The 16,268-nt window shown below is 46.3% G+C and overlaps 2 protein-coding genes across 10 annotated transcripts in view; both read right to left on the minus strand.

Moving 5' to 3' along the window:
• lilli (AF4/FMR2 family member lilliputian) overlaps window positions 1–16,268 on the minus strand; it is a 128,419-nt gene that overhangs the window by 99,716 nt on the left and 12,435 nt on the right. Inside the window, exon 1 of one of the 9 annotated variants that reach the window (XM_026815506.1) lies at window positions 4,230–5,407. The exons of the other annotated variants lie outside the window; for them this stretch is intronic. Coding sequence (XP_026671307.1) covers window positions 4,230–4,243 — 14 coding nt within the window. The 5' untranslated portion in view covers window positions 4,244–5,407. Of the gene's footprint in view, window positions 1–4,229; window positions 5,408–16,268 lie in introns of those variants that run through there. 9 annotated transcript variants of the gene reach the window in all.
• On the minus strand, window positions 31–1,264 carry LOC113464640 (PH domain-containing protein DDB_G0275795-like). Its single transcript, XM_026815519.1, has 2 exons — window positions 1,161–1,264; window positions 31–944 (listed from the first exon to the last, which is right to left on the minus strand). Exons 1-2 carry the CDS (start codon window positions 1,170–1,172, stop codon window positions 33–35), a joined length of 924 nt encoding a protein of 307 aa, XP_026671320.1. The 5' UTR covers window positions 1,173–1,264; the 3' UTR covers window positions 31–32.

Consider the following 16,268-nt stretch of genomic DNA (forward strand, 5'->3'; position numbering starts at 1 on the left):
GTATATAACAAAACGAACGTTAAAAATGAGATTTAGAAAAGCGCGTTGGCGGGAGCGTAGGTAAGAGTGGGCGCCGCGTATGCCACAGGCGACGAGTAAGCAGCGGTGTAAGCATAAGCCCCGGGATAAGCGTAACTGGTGACAGCTTTGGCCGCTGGCAAGCTGACCAGCCTAGCAGGCTGAGCTCTCGCTGGAATTTGTACTGGACTAGCGAGCGCCCTTACAGGTGCACCCTGTTGTTCTTGTTGATGCTGTTGCCTCTGTTCTTGCTCCTGGCTATTTTCCTGCGTCCTCTGGTCTTGCCTCTGCTGAATCTGCTGTTGCAATTGCAGTCTGGACTGCTGCTGGAGCTGCTGAAGCTGGTGCAGCTGTTGCTGCTGCTGTTCCTGTTGCTGTCTTTCAATCGCCTTCAGCTGCTGCAACTGCTGTTCCTGTTGCTGCCTCAACTGTTCCTGGCGACTAGACGCGGCTTTCAGAGGACCGGATCTAGCTTCGACCACTTCCACGTCGGAGTCGGGACCGCTGGACGGAATCGCTGGTGCTGGTGCAGGCGCACCTGGTAAAATTGGAGCAGCTGCAGCAGCTGGTGCGAGGGCAGGTGCATAAGCGGCTACAGGAGCAGCTATGGCAGCGACGGCAGTCGCTGGTTCGCGACTAACCACCGCGTTAAAGCCGTTTATCGGATCGGCAGTGTACTCAACGATGCGGCGAGTACCGTCGGCTTCGATCAAGCTGTAGCTTCCTTGTACTATATCTCCGTTTCTGGTCTCGTATTGGGCCTTAGAATCGCCGGTTATCGCGTCTTGTACGTCATAAGCAAAACTGTATTGGGGCACTGCGTCCAGTTCTTCCAGTCTTGCTGGTACCACCGGTGCTGCGGCAACCACCGGTGCTGGTACCACCGCGCCCTTCGAGAGGACCGCCAGGCTTAAGAGAAGAACGAGCTGGAATGTAGGAGAAAATTCATTAGAAAATCAATTTCGATGTATTCCGTAATTCTTCGTTCTCTAAGTCTTCTGCAGGTATAAAATGTTTTGCATGAAGTAGGTTCTGTCCCTTATCTAATGTTTAAAAGATATTATCAATGACGAGCGAAAGATCTATTAGCTATTAGTGTCGATGAAGAAGCTAGTTAAAGCTAGATCGTTGTAGGCTCTTACCTTTCCAACCATGTTTGTTTACGAGAGGATCGCCAGGAGACTGATGCCTCAGGGTAAGAATCGTCGTACTTTTATACGCGTGATGACCGTGAGCGTTTTCGTGTCATCCTTCCAACAATAACCGAGCTATTCCTTGCACCCAAACTTCGTGCCACCCGTCTTCCACGCCGCCCCCACTGGACCTCTCCTTCTTTCGTACGGTACCCATCTGCTCCTCTCTTTCTTCTACAACCCAACGACCTCCTCGGCTGTTGCATACAACGACCGATGAGTATGCGCGGTTATATCGTTTCTTCATATCCTCGCGGCCGCGTAAACGCGACCTGTATGCCAATACGTCGAAGATACCGGGCAGCTCGAGGTCGTACGACGAAACTGAACCCCGCGGTTGACCTCCTCCTCCTACCAAAAGTTTACGATGTTGCGCGATCGTTATCGATTAGCATTTACCTCGCACCGCGACACCTTAAATTAGGATGTTACTTAAGGGGGAAAGCCACGGTGATTGCAATCAAACAAGTCTATTTTTATCAAATTTTTCTTGGATGTAATTCGTAAAATATTTTTGCTACCATCTCACAGCATATATGTTAATGTAATTCTCCTGGAAATTTCATTAGAAAATACGAACTTCTGCCCTTGTAGTATCTATGATAATGTGGAACACTAATTTCAGTGTATCAAGCTTTGTAATGTGTACCCCTTGGAAAAATCTCGGAAAAATCGAAAATTTTTTTTTGTTGTTTATTATTAGCAATGTTCTTCCGACGTCTGATTTCTTTTTAAAAAATGCGTTTCTAAAGTGCATAATCTTTTGGGATTGACTGTGTAGCCAATACATCCTTAAGATCAAAGGTAAGAGGTCTGATAAAAATGACTCAATGCCTGACAACTGTAAACGATGAAGGCGAGAGAAACGGTCACGCCGAATGATGTGGAGCGGCGATTAAAATTTCTCATCGCACAAACTCGCGTCCAAACAGAGTAACTTGCACCCGAGAGTCCGGTGTCGAGAACTAGTGTCACAGCTGGGAAAACGGGAACACGTCAGAATCTGTCGCCGCGGCAAAAACTAGTCACCTGGCATCGCAAGCCCCTCGCGTATCGCCGAGTCAACTGATAAGCAATAATTGATTCCGAATCGTCGACGCGCGGTCTTGGCATGAGACTTTTTACACGAAACGGCTCGTTGGCTAACGACCGACCAACTGACCGTCGCATCTCGTTAACGTAACTATGTCATTCGTCGTGTTCCGAGCGAACTCCGTAACTTCGACGGACTAATTCTACGCACCGTAAGAGAACAGCGTTTTGCGGACTGTTACTCTAGACTCGAAATAACTACCTAACTTAAGAAATTAACTTATTACGATCCACGAACCAGAACATTGTTTATCAGAAGACTTCCTGAATTGCACCGAGTGTATAAAGTTTTATGCGCAAAACCACGGGAGACGAGACTAGTTCCGTGGTTTTGTTCGCCTTACTCAGTCGCGAAACGGTTTTTCGGATAACTCGATTATTTACACAAATACTACTCGGAACTGAATTAATAATGAAACGAGGAATAACGGTATCGTTTACTGAAGGTCGGCCGACCCGAGGATTTCCAGGCATCGATCCGATCGCCTTTTGTCGCGCCGTAATTGCGACCTTATTTAGATTTATCATCGCGCAATAAACGTTCGCGATGTACTCCCACGAGTCAAACCGCATCCTGTGCCAACTTCCCAATGAAACCGTAACAAACCTATAGATATATGAAGTAAGCTGCCTGCATAGATTGGAAAGTGTTTCGCTTTGACGGACAATAAAAAGCAACCTACGAGAGGTATCGCTTGAAAGTTGATCGTGCCTCCTGGCACGTTTGCACCATAAAAGGCTGACGTCAAATTCATCGGCGAGGAACACTTAAACTCGCTGTGCGCGATTACACGATTTCACGCTACTCGCAACAATCGTTGATATCAAATTGCAACGAGGAACGTTTGGCTCAAACATGTTTTTTCTCAAACGCGCCGTTCGACTGGTTCCTTTCATAATAAAATTTGATCTACGCAACTCTAGGCGACGAGAGAGATCAAGTTTTCAGAATACTTTCGTCGTTTCTCGGCTTCGAGCCACGAATTCCGATGCTTGTCTCGGATACTCGATACTCCGTTCCGCGGCTCACGAACCTTTGGAAAACAGATGCATTTTTCCTTCCATCTCGCACCTCTTTCATGTTTGGTTCGCTCGACCGATTATAGTCCGATTCAATTTCTCTGGCTCAACTTGCGTTGTGGATACACGAATGATCGTAAGAAACGTTGCAAAGATTCGAACTAACAGTGGATATAAAGTGAATGACACTAGATACTAGAGATCGCCTATATAAGACCCCCACGCAATTACCAATAATAGCCGAATGATAATTATGTAGGGTTGGTAGATGTTTCGCTAAAAATAGAAGACCTCATTGGGTGCTGGAATTGTCGATGAATTTATCGTTCGACTATTCTAAATACAAATTTACTTAAAAGGTATCATTCATTAGCAATGATTTTACGGACGAATGCAATAAAATTGTTAAGACATCTCTGTAACTTGACGTCACGTATATAACGGGATATAATTACACACGACGGTGTTTCGACAATAAATCGCTATCGTTTTGCAAACATTATCGCACAATATCTATACCGTTTAACGAGTATCTAGCTACGCCGAGATCGATAAACAAGGCGTCAATCTTCTGACTCATCCCCCAATAATCGCGTCATTTCACGACTAGGACGTTCAGTGACGTAGCCGTGGATCTAAATCCGCTGGCAGCCGGAAAATTCGCTGACATCTGACGCGTACAGACAGAGGGGCCAGCGTTAACCCCTATTTACATCGTGCCGCGTTAAACGCGCCGCTTTCTATCACGCACAGTCAGCTTACCCCGATAATAGGGTAACATAGTTTTAATCGTTGCCGCATTGCACATTTTCGGCAGGTATTCATATTTCGTGAGACCGTACGATGTACTCGTACTTTCTACGTATTTGAATGTAAAAACGTCAGCGAAGAAATGCAAAAGCTTACCGTGGCTTCTTCATGGTTTGTCGATCGGCCTAACTCATCGGCGTGTCACGTGCTTCGTGTGTACGTCATTGGGAGTCGTCTCGTGGTGTTCACGGATCGCGTCCAGAGGGCACAAACGAACCCCGCAGGTGAAATTGTATGAAACGTCACCGAAGCGAACAGAAAAATGTTTCCTAAACCGTTTCTTTCCGCGCGAGTCACTTACTATCCCTGTCTCGTACTCTCGTCTCCACGTTCCGGGCTACTCGCACCATTTGTCTCTCTCGCTCTCCACGTCACATTATTCCCCGTTCTCGGTGTCTCTCTCTTTTCCGTGGATACGAAGGGACGTGCTGTACGGTAGGGAACGCGAGAAGGAAAACTCTGGCAACGTCGCGCTGGTTCACTCGCTCGCTCTCTCGCCTCTTCTCTCTGTTACGTCGTCGTTGGTCGTGCTCGTCGATGTACACCCTGTGCGCCTCTCTACTCTTTTTCTCATTCTTCCGCGCTCATTCACCGTCCGGCTATCTCCTTCCAATTTCCTCTAACACCGAAAGATCGCACGTACACACGACGATCGGTAACGTTGCGGCGCGTGTACGCCAGTGTACGGGACGTAGTGCACACCGACGACGCGCACGTTTTTCGTTGTGTACTACAGTCGCGCGTACCGCGCTCTCTCAACTATTGAAAAGATTCGAATCGCTACCCTATTTCTGTTCCGTTCTTTTCCTCGACTTCTGCCCGAGTCGCAGCGATACCGAACGATACCGCGGCGATCCGAGATCACCGAGTTCACGGAATTTCCTGGTTTCACCAACGACACACTCGTGTCAGGAACCTCCAGAAGTACCTACCGAACCGATGTATCACACACTACGTCGCTCCATCCTCGTCCAACTCGTGGCCCGTGCGTGCAGTTCGTCTCGCTTCACCGAGACAGAACACAGTTGTCCCTCTTTCTCTCTCGGTCTCTCTCTGTCCCACCGCTCCCGTAATGTTTTGTTTTTCGAACAACACGAGCACTGTTTTCGATACGCTTTCGTCGACTCGATGCACAGTACTCAGCGAGGGCACAATCGCGACTTTTACACGCGCGACGGACCGCGCACCCGTAAATATTCCGACATGCTACGATGTCACCTTCGGAGGTACTCTCACTTGCTAGCGATGGCGGAAGCCATATTGCGATCGCTGTTCGCGACACCGCCGGAGCGCCAATCGGTAGATGGTCTGGAAGGGGGAATGCGCGTACGACGATTGGTCGAGTTCACCTGTTCCCCAGGCGCCATCTCGCGATCACGTTGCAATGGCGAGAATTCTCTTCCCTTACTTATCGACGAAATTCGAAATTACACAAAACTGTCGCCGCACGCTTTTCAAACCCAATTTGCCTCACACGAGAAGATAAAAGACATACTAAACTATTGCATATAAACATGCGTTAATAGAGCATATAAAACTGCAGTTAGACTGGCAAAAAGTACCGATGTTATTTGCCCGCAGAAATAAATTAAACCTGACATACTGTCTTAGAAATGACTATAATGATACTGTCAAAATTTTTTATATAACAAGCTCGTCAAACTAGTAGCATAAACTTTGTGCGTTGGAAAAGGAATTTGAAACAGTAGAATTGTTTCAATAAAAGTTCGGAATATATCTTTAACAATATCTCAACTTCATAAATATTGTTGTACTGAGCCAAAGAAATAATTGTAATTGTTTCCACGGTTTAATCAAACGAAAATGAAATAGATATCGCTTTGACATCTTACGAAACAGAGAAACAGTGGATCTGAACTGTACAACCATTCATTAATCCTCACAAAGAAGATCTAAACGAAATTGGGAGCAGTTTAGATTAAGCGAGTACGAATTAAATGCACTCGTCCTCGTTCTACGTTCCCGTTTGTTTCAAACGCATCTTAACTCGACGTACTACGTCCGAACGAGTGTACGATTTAAATTCCCATACTTGTTTAATTTTACTTTTGCCATTTGCCTTTTGCCAAGAATTAGGCCAAAGCCGTGGCAGAAAATTAAATGTAACTGTGCGCAACGATAAATATTAATCGTGTAGATTTCGGGCCGTTACTCAATTATGCAAATATTCTGATACGCGGCTGTTTGAACATATCGATCGGTAACATATTGGTTAATGCGTTTTATTCATCGCTCAAAATGATTTACTACAAAATGTAGCAATTAAAATCAATATTCGATAACGTTCGAAATGAAAAGCATTATTTATTAAACATCTCTCAATATATTCATCAACTGCTGGAGTTTGCAGCTTATATTACTTAAATAAACGAATTATGTATAAAGCGCAGAGAAGTTGCGTTCATTATCGATGGTAATAATCGTTGAAAATAAAATTGCAAACGCGTGACCAATAAAATGACCAGTTAATTTGTGTAGCACAGGTACTGTACGTTTGTCTCATAACATCGAAAACTCCAGTATACAGGAAACGTTTTGCAACCGCACAGAAGCAGGAAAAACAGGAAACACCAGCATTGCGGTCTAGTCCCGCCTTATGGCGGCAAGTGGGTATGTGATACACATCGCTTCAACTGGAATGTCAAAAATTGCCTTTCATAGCAAACATAGATACTTCCGCGTGAACTATATGTGAGAAACTTCGTTGTCGGGAAATTAATAAAAAAGTCATACACCTCCATTCATACTGTATCGTTTCATAAATCAATAATCCCTGTTCTTATCTCGCTTATCATCGTGTATTCGTTTACACGCTTCTATTTATACTACGCGGGGAATCATCGGTGAAATCTAAGAAGAACAACCTTCGAAGCTGCTTAGGAAGATTTCACGCAGCGATACAGCACGACCTTCCCCTCCCGTCGAGGGAACAAAAAAAGGGACGAACAGAATGGATTATGCAAATGAAATTGGCGAGCATCAACAATGCGGCGCGTCTTCGTGCCGCGGCAAATTACTCATTTACAGGCCGATAAAATCGATTTGTGTAATCGAAATATCTGGTACATCGCGCGTAACAAGGTGTCTCATAATTTAAAAGACGCTTGATCAGTTTGGGATTAAAAGTTAGTTTTAAGCATGGGGTGCGACCGAGTTGTCAGGGGAACGCTGCCAGGCGCCAAGACTCCGACCGGTTCGAGCGCGAGAGCTTTAAACGAGATCCGCGTCAACTCGTGGGCAAAACGAACGCGTATACTTCGAATCGATTAAAAGGAATTTACGATCTCGGGTGGCGGAAAACAAGACGTCGAGCTTTCCCCATTTCACCGGCTTAGCACGACAGCCGAGATACACATGCGCGAATGGCTGTGCAACAAGTCTACGCCACTTGGACCGGTCTTACGTGCTCCTCGGCGGAGCTCTTGCGCGTGAAACCAAAGATCGTGGGCCAGTCATTGAATCCGGAATTACATTCATTACGTTAACCCGAGGTGAACGATGGAATCGAAGGAGTAACCATGGGTTACGCGAGTAGAAGAAAAGCAGGCGCAACAAGTCCGCGTCGCTTGGCTCGGTCCTGAAAGTCTGAGGAAGGAAGAAGCTCGAAGGTTTGAAAGACCGTCTCGTGGACCAATTTCATTCGAGGAAAAGGCAGAAATAGCTGGGTTGCGACGATTCTAATTGAAGCCTGAATTACGTTGACCTGGCGTCTTTTAAATTGTTTGACGCTGGTCGGGTTATTCCGGTAGCAGGACCAAGCGGATGCCTGATAGCGAACGCACGCAGAAAAGGACGTGCAACAAGTCCTCTAATCAATGGCCTCTCTTCGGACGTTCCTCCTCTTTCGACGTTGCCTACGTCACCGGTGACGTACGACTTCCGCCACGTCACGCGTACGCACCGCCCATCGTCGTCGTGTGCCCATCTGACTTCTTTCATTGACCACGTTGCTACGACGCGTCGTAGACTAAAAACGAGATTCCGCTTTTCACCACCCTCGAAGAGAGATGCCTAGACGTTGCTTCCTCGAGATTGTTTCGTGCCCGAGTGACATTCTCCACCGGCTGCTAGACTATTAGTTCTATTATTTGCTCCACTTCGACTTGTCTGCCAGTTCGATTCGGAGCAACGTACGTTTTGAAAAAGCGATCAGTCATCTTTTTACCTGGAGGTAAACAAGAAGAGCTTGTTCACCGCTCGGACCATCGATCCGTTGTTGCTCAGCACACACGTTTTTTTAAAGGGCTCGAGAAAAAGAGACGAACCCGATGTAATTCGATCTGATTCAGTAAAGCTACTAGAATCGTTTTAAAACGCTGTCGGCACCCGGTCTGACTTTTATTCCTCATAGTTTATTGATACGAAGGAAAATCAGTGTTAACGAAACCCCTGTAATGTTTCATCACGCGATACCGATAACCTTTGATCGAATTACCTTGACTCTCGGGTAGAGAGTGCAAACATTTGGGTCGGGTAACGATTATCTCTTATCTACAGTAGAAACGCGTAGTAACACGATTGATCAGTCCTCTGACAAGAGCAATCGGATAGGACAAACGATACAATGTTACAAACAGGATTACGAGCCGCTCGTGCTACCGTGTTGAAAAAGAAACAAAGCGAAGACGATGTTAACTAACAGAAATCTGTACGTCTCTGAACTTCTACAAACGATTAGTGCCGCGGGTAGGGAAACACGAAGGGAAAGAACAACGAGACCCAGAGCGAAACAGAAGCAGAAAGAAGGAGAGAAAGGGGATATGGAGGAGGGAGGGATAGAGCGAGTCCCTCTCTATTGATTTCCTGCCGAGGGTGGGCCACGGAAGGGAGGATTAGGTATCGGCTCTGGCTCTCCGTCTTTGTCTTCCGTTTTGGTCTCTTTCCTCTTTTTCCTTCTTTCGAGGGTCCTGCAGTAACCCGTCGAGCACCTGTCCGAGACGGACAAAGAGAAGAGAGGATAAAGAAAGGAGACGACTACGTCGTATCCCCCTCGGCTACGACTTCTAGTTTCCCTCTGTTCATCTTTCACCCTTATTCTATCTCCCTCTGCCCGTCTAACGTGTCGTCGATCCTCTTCCCTTTCCGCGCGTATACCGTCTGGTTTGGCGAACAGATTCATCGTTGTAAGCGTTGTAAGCAGGATATTTGTTTAAACAATACATATACCTATAAGTACATTCCTGGTGAATGGGTATTGCAATGTGAACTAACTTGCCGGTATATCAGTTCCCAATGTACCGACGTCAAATGAATACAGTCAATTTGATACAAATCGTTGGAGAGCTGATATTAAAATGATTTCTGCGCAAATCTCTCGCGTATTTCGCGTAGACCACCACCGTACCGTTCGTTCGTGTCAGTGCGAAACGATGTCCCATCTGTGGTTCTCATACAGCGTAGTCACCGTCCCAGTGTATACATGTATATACATATGTACATAATGGTGAGAGTGCCACAAACACTGACTGTGATAGGTATGTTGGGACAGCGACACCGAGCACACACGGTGAGGCAAGGGTAGTACCGGTGCAAGCACGTATCCCGGCATCGAATATTCGATACTCAATGGTCGTAGTAGTAGTAACAGAAATAGTGGTGTAGTAGTAGAGCAGAATAGTGGAAGTAAGTACGTAGTGAACGGCGCGACGACGGCGGCGGGGGCAATGGTGCCGGTAAACTTGCGTACAAGCGGCGTGACGTCAAAACCCGAAGCAGCAACGTAACCCACCGTCGCCCCGCGGCCCTATCGCCTGCCGTAACCACCGAACCACCCTCCCACGATACTATCGACATTACTCCACTATGCGTAACAGATAAATTAATGGAGCGAGCCCGTCAAAGGGGCGGACGCGTGGCGCCTGCTAAACCGTGATTTCTCCGGGCTTTAGAGGATCATACTATCTGCTGGATATTTGCACTGTTAAAATGTAACTAACTGGTCGGTCGAGATTATCTAGATCGCTTCAGATCGTCTCGGTCGATGCATTACATCACGGATATTAATTATTACGAATTCTCGGATCCAACGTGAACGATCTCGCGACAGGAGATTATCAGAATCGTATCTCGCAACGAATGATCGGTCGCGATGAATTTTATAGACGAGCGACCGGCTTTGGAACCATAATTCACTGTCTGCTACTTTCCGTTCTATCACCTAACGCCTTCCGCCAACCCAGATATCGCCCGATATTAATGGACCGACTCGTAGCAAACCAGTTGACGCCACAGCCACGAGTTACAAGGTATCAGAGATTACTGCGATTAGTTTGCGCCGCGGTTACCTCGATATTGCTATCCGCCGTCATTATTTCTGGACGAAGCAAATTAGTTCTCAGCGCGTTAGCGCCTCGATTCTCTTCCCTTCCGATATTTCCCAACGATATTGCATTCTCGTTGAATGGAGATAAAAAAGAAAAAGGTGAAATTCCCGAGTATCTTCGAAGATACGAACGGCAAACATGCGCGACTAGCATTCTTCTGGATGCCCCGAACACGTCGGTCGCGTAATTCACGCTACACGAACACTCAATTAAAGAGAATTGTTTTATCGGATCAACGTCGATCGGGTTGCGACCACAACAGCGGGGAAACAGCGAACAGATCGCGGGGCGCAAACATTCGCGTGGAAAATCGTACGGTAACGGTTGGTGCTAATATTACATTTCATTTACAATTAATAGGGTGTTATTTATTTGCGTGATCGTCGCGCGCGCACACCCTACCACGGCTTACGCCACACGCGTCCCGACCACGCGCTATCGATCCAATAAAACGCGACGGAACAATGCCAAGCGATCTAATACACGATTTCACGTTACAGCATCGTACGATTTAATACACTTTACGCTCGATGCGAACGAATTAGTTAGTCGATAGGGAGCAATAAACGAATGCTTTATGGGATTAAGATTGCCCTGGCTCTAACCAGTTGAAATTTCAGATAGTGACGCGTGCTTGTAATTTTACAAATAAATAGTTACCGTCATATTGAGCTCAGATGGAAGATTGTATTAAGAACATATTTTATCAAGAAGTAGTACTTAGACGATAATAAAAGAAATTGTTGTACATAGACAAAATGGTAGAATATATTTATAGCACGTATAACTTTTTAAGGGGATCGTATAGAGAAAAAATTCCTTACAACCTTAACATTGAAACAATACGGAAACACGTGTTTGTCGCTCAGTTTCAACACCGACCGACGCGTCGGTCCATCGATAAACCGTTGACGCTGGTTTATCGCACAACCTCGGACGCGTAGGAAACCAATTAAAGGAACTAATATCGAGGTACTCGGGCCGGAACCACGGCCGTGAATTTATGAAGCGTGCACTTACGTTGCGGTTTGCACGGTCGTTTCACATCATCCGCATTCTCAAAGCTGCCCCGGCTCGTTTCGTGCTTTACTTCTATCGAGTTCTCGTTTGTCGTTTACCATGTAAACAAATACTGCGACTGCGACGAGAGTTCCAAAGGGGACCAAAGAATCCAGCGATTCCTTCGGTGAAAGAGCTGGGTTAAGTTTTCGAACCACTGTTATCGATTTCCACTCGGGGCTCGGTCACGCACAGATGCACAAAATGAATCAAGAAGAGTATGGAACGCGACGATGCTACACCATTGATTTAGTGGTGGTTACTCGAGGCTCCCCTAACACGTCGACAATGACTCATACTCATAGTACCTCTTTTCTCTATCGTCGAACGTAGTTCTGCAAACGCAAGTGCATTCACGGGAAGGAACACAGTCAAATGTTTACACCATTTTGTGCGGATTTTACTTAAATAGACACAACAGAATAAACCGAGCGTGCAATATATTTTTATTCAGCCTGTGAAGGAGAAAGAATTCCTGCCTCTCTCTTACATGTCGGAGAAATGAAACTCTTTCATTGATTTTATTTCTCTATTAGGTACGACGTTCGGATCGTAGGTTCGAACGAAATCCGAGTTGTTAAAAATAGGCGTCAAGTAGCCGTATTAAGAATTCAGGTTCACAAGATATCTGAGGCGGTGTAGTAAGGCGTCGCCGCGGTGGATCAAGAAGCAAAAAGGAACCGAAAAGTAGGAAGAAACAATGTCTTTGTCGCCGTGAACAGTCGGATGACCCCACGCATACGAGACATTCTGCCTCCCGACGAGTATGTGGGTCGAGAAATGCCGTACGCGCTAAATATACTTATATCAGATGCATACGAACGCGTAACTTTTGCCCACGGGAGCGCGAGACAGAAGGAAGAGAAAATCTCGGGTACGATGCGTTTCTTTTCCCTTTTTTCCGACCGACCGTAGCCGCATTTGGTTTCTAATGTGCGAGGGCAGCGGAGGAGAAAAAAGATCGGTTCCCTCTGTGCGTGGACGTGGACGCGTTCCTCCTCTTTTCACGTGTTGGAGAAACGGAGCTCTCGACAGAGCAGAAGAGCTGGTAAAACGACTCCGTCGCAGAGAAATCGATTCGTCAATCTGTCATGGCCGGGACCTTTGCTCCCGATGTTGGCACGCGCGTTATTTACGTGCCTTCCAAAAATCTCGTCCCGGCCACTTTCGCGTGCGCCACTTCCACTCAACAATCCGATTCGTGGTATCACCGAGGAGATGCTATTAAAGAGTGGCAGTGCCCGGGTAATCGTTGGGACCGCGAATGGGGCCCAATGGGGCTTAAAACACAGTCGATAATATTTATAGCTGACAGTATAGTGATTTGAATCAGGTTTGAAAAATAATATATCTTCCGATGGAACGAACTTGTGAATTACGATTTGAAAAGCGATCGCCTTCAATCATTTAGTACGCATCGCGAAGAGAATAAACGATCTATATACCTTAAAATAACTACTCCGTACAAGATGTTTCACGGTCCTCGTCTTCTTTTATCGAATATGTTGATTTTTTTAATGATCCTGCGATTACGCGATGGCGTCAATGTTAATTAGGGGGGACAAAAGGAGAAAGGAAAGCGTGGAATAGGAAGAGAAGGTCATAATCGAGCCGTAGAAGAAAAGAAAACGGTGGACGAGCGGAGTCAGCGATCGTTGGCTCCGGACTTAAACGAGGGAGCCAAGGTTGAACGTGAAACGATGCCTCGGAACAACCGACCGAACGAGTCGAAAACTCGCATTGCTACTTTTAACGTTCGACGGACGGTCCTTTCTCGTTTGTTTAGCGGAGAGAATTTACCGACAGCTGATAACTGACCTCGTGCAATCGCAGACCGCACGTTCCGTACGAGAGAGACCTTGCAAGATTGATACTGATGATGCAACGTTGGGCAAACAACAGGCTGCGAGCAGAACGGAAAGTTTGAACAGCGAGCCCAGCCGCAGTTTGAACAATTCTTCGAAACTACGAGTGTAGAATTTTCGCTGAATAAATTGTTTAACGACGAACGTAAAGTCGATTCTATAAGCAGATTCGAAAAAAGAGCCAGCCGAAAGACGCGAAATATAAGTAGCTGCGGCAGGCTGCTGCGAGGGTGAAGGTTTATGGCAGAAATATAAACAGCCGAAGGTCTCGCTGTGGAAACAAGTTGTATAACATGCATACGTTTTCATGCACGAAAACATGTGAGTTTTAAAATTCTTTAACACAAACGTGCTTTTCTCTTACAAACATTCAGCTACGAAAAAAGCGATACATCTTCTAAACAGAATGTACGTAAATTATTGACTGAAGCTATAATTATCTAGACCGATGCGATGGAATATTTGGGAGCATGATAATCAGCAGATAAACAAATTTTGTTATGGAGTCGCAGGTGATTTGAGAATATGCTCGGGTCGCTCAATTCGTGGCCTCCCGGTGGCAAGGGAGTTCGGGCCGGTTCATTGGCCAGGCCACTTGTCGCCTTGAAGGCAATCTCGGCTGACTGCCTGTTCCATTCGTATTCCGTTCGTGACGCGGCTTGCCCCGAATGCTGATAATTTAATAACACGAGCGCGATTTATTGGTCAACCGATTTTCTCTTAATTACTTTATCGTTCGCGTTACTGCGCCTCGCGCCTCTTCGCGTCGCGTCGTTCACGATCGTGCTCGCTCTTTCGGATCGGAGATACATATACGTGCCCCGTGCCAACTGAAACGAGTTCCGAGAGAGAAGAGAACATCCGCGAAGCGTTTTAGAGCGCGGAGGCCACCTCGAAATGCGCACAACGTTCCCGTCCACGTACAGTACATGTACTTGCACGAACAAGTTACCCGTTGCCTGACGGAAACTTTCACTCGCCTAACCGACGTAAACAAAGCACAACCGCAAACGTAGCGACTTTGCGTAGATTAGATACCTCGAGTGGAACATTTGCATTTCGTCGATCGCTTCAGGCCCTTTCGTCAGTATCCCTACAAAGGCATGAATTATTTAACCTATGAAAAACGTATTAATACGTGGAACATTTATTTTCACGTCGACTATCCTACAATAATAATGCGGTTTCGCTGTGAAGAATGACTAGGGACGAATGATGTACCATAATGTACGGTGATATATCCAACACATGGGGTTAAAGGGATTTCGTGCTACTTCCGGATAAAGAGGAAGGGAAGGCAGTAAAAGGATATACGAAACGTCCGGAGGGTGACCCGTTACGAGGTGAAAATATTTCCGCGTAACCGATGCGTCTAGAAGTTGGAAGCGATCAGGAATTCATCGAGGACTGTTGCTCGAGGAGGGGGACGGGCAAGCCTGATCCCGAGGATCGTACGAAATGAAACGAACAACGTCGAGGGTATTTAGAGTTCCGATGGTCGCGGCACGCAGCAACGAACAAAGACAGAGTAGGGGACCGGACGAGCCAGGGGATGGCGTGAAACGGAAAGGGGCGCGAGGAGAGTCAAGACGAAGAATAAAGAGGCGAGTAGAAGCATCCTGAGAACCTGGATCGATGCCGTGTTATCAAATCACGTCTCGTTCTCCGTCTCCGTTCTGTCTTGCTCTTCTATGTTGTGTATGATCGTACTATATCTGTATGATTCTTCTCCCTACCTCTGTTCTCCGGCTAAGAGTCTGTATCAAACAACTTTTAGTTCATTCCATAAAGCAGTATTTGTTCTTCTCTGTGTAAAGTCCTCAGAATGACTATCTTCGGTAAGCTCGGAGCAAAGTCGTGTCGTAGACTAATAGTCGGATTCTCGCTGACAAAGAAACCCGGCTTGTATGCAAACGAAATTCTGGCATAGCTCCCCAAATGATACCGCTCGACGAATGTAAATGAGGATAATGCCTCGTCGCCTTGAGGAAGGTGTATCGTACTCGCGCGAGTCGCGTCGGCCATTGGGCAGGAAAAGAAAATATTCACGCGTCCTGTATAAATTTGGACAGTTCGAATTTCGTTAAAACCCTGGTCGTTCTGAAATAACGTATGAAAATAGAACTTAGGCGATAAGAAGCCTAAAATAACCGCGATAACATAGAATAAAAGTACATCGGCCGTTATCAACGCCACTTCCAGGATGGATGCTAGTTCCCTCTCGCTCAATCACCGAAATGTTCAACTCCAATAGCGTTTCGCGACGAACGAGATATTATGCAACGGAATGTACCGACACAAGTAAGGAAAGTAATAATTCCTGTACTTGACCCGAATCTTCGACCGCGAGTCCAAGGACTTTTTCCTCGGAACCGTCTCATACGCGTCTATGAACAAGATTGACGGTTGTTCAATAAATAAATGAGATTGAAGAGATCGCATGGTCGAAATAGTTGGAGCCGCCCGTTGCTCGAGCCGTACGATTCCCACAGCTCTTCAAGGAGCGGGAAGAGGTAACGGAACTTCTCTGCGTGTTCCTGACGTCACTGAAACGCAAAGAAACCGACATTTTTCCCCGGCGAGAAATTGTAACGGCCTGATTCGATGATTCTAATTCTAATTTCGCGTGCTCATTTGAATGAAATATTCCGACCTCCGCCAATATCTTTCCCGGCTCGTTACTTCCATGTTCTATTCGTCTACTTTTTAGTAGAACCTCCAGCGATGCGAGTTTCAATTTTACGAAAAAGAACGTCGAATTCGTAATTGTTGCGGTCTACCGTTATTCGGGAGAAATAAATTGCCGTAGCCGAGAATCATTGGGTAGCGGCGGCCAGCGATGTAAAACGTGTCGTCTATCGGTGAAT

Source organism: Ceratina calcarata, unplaced genomic scaffold (assembly GCF_001652005.2).
Source record: "Ceratina calcarata isolate Rehan_Ccalc_2016 unplaced genomic scaffold, ASM165200v1 scaffold46, whole genome shotgun sequence".
Classification (NCBI taxonomy): domain Eukaryota; kingdom Metazoa; phylum Arthropoda; class Insecta; order Hymenoptera; family Apidae; genus Ceratina; species Ceratina calcarata.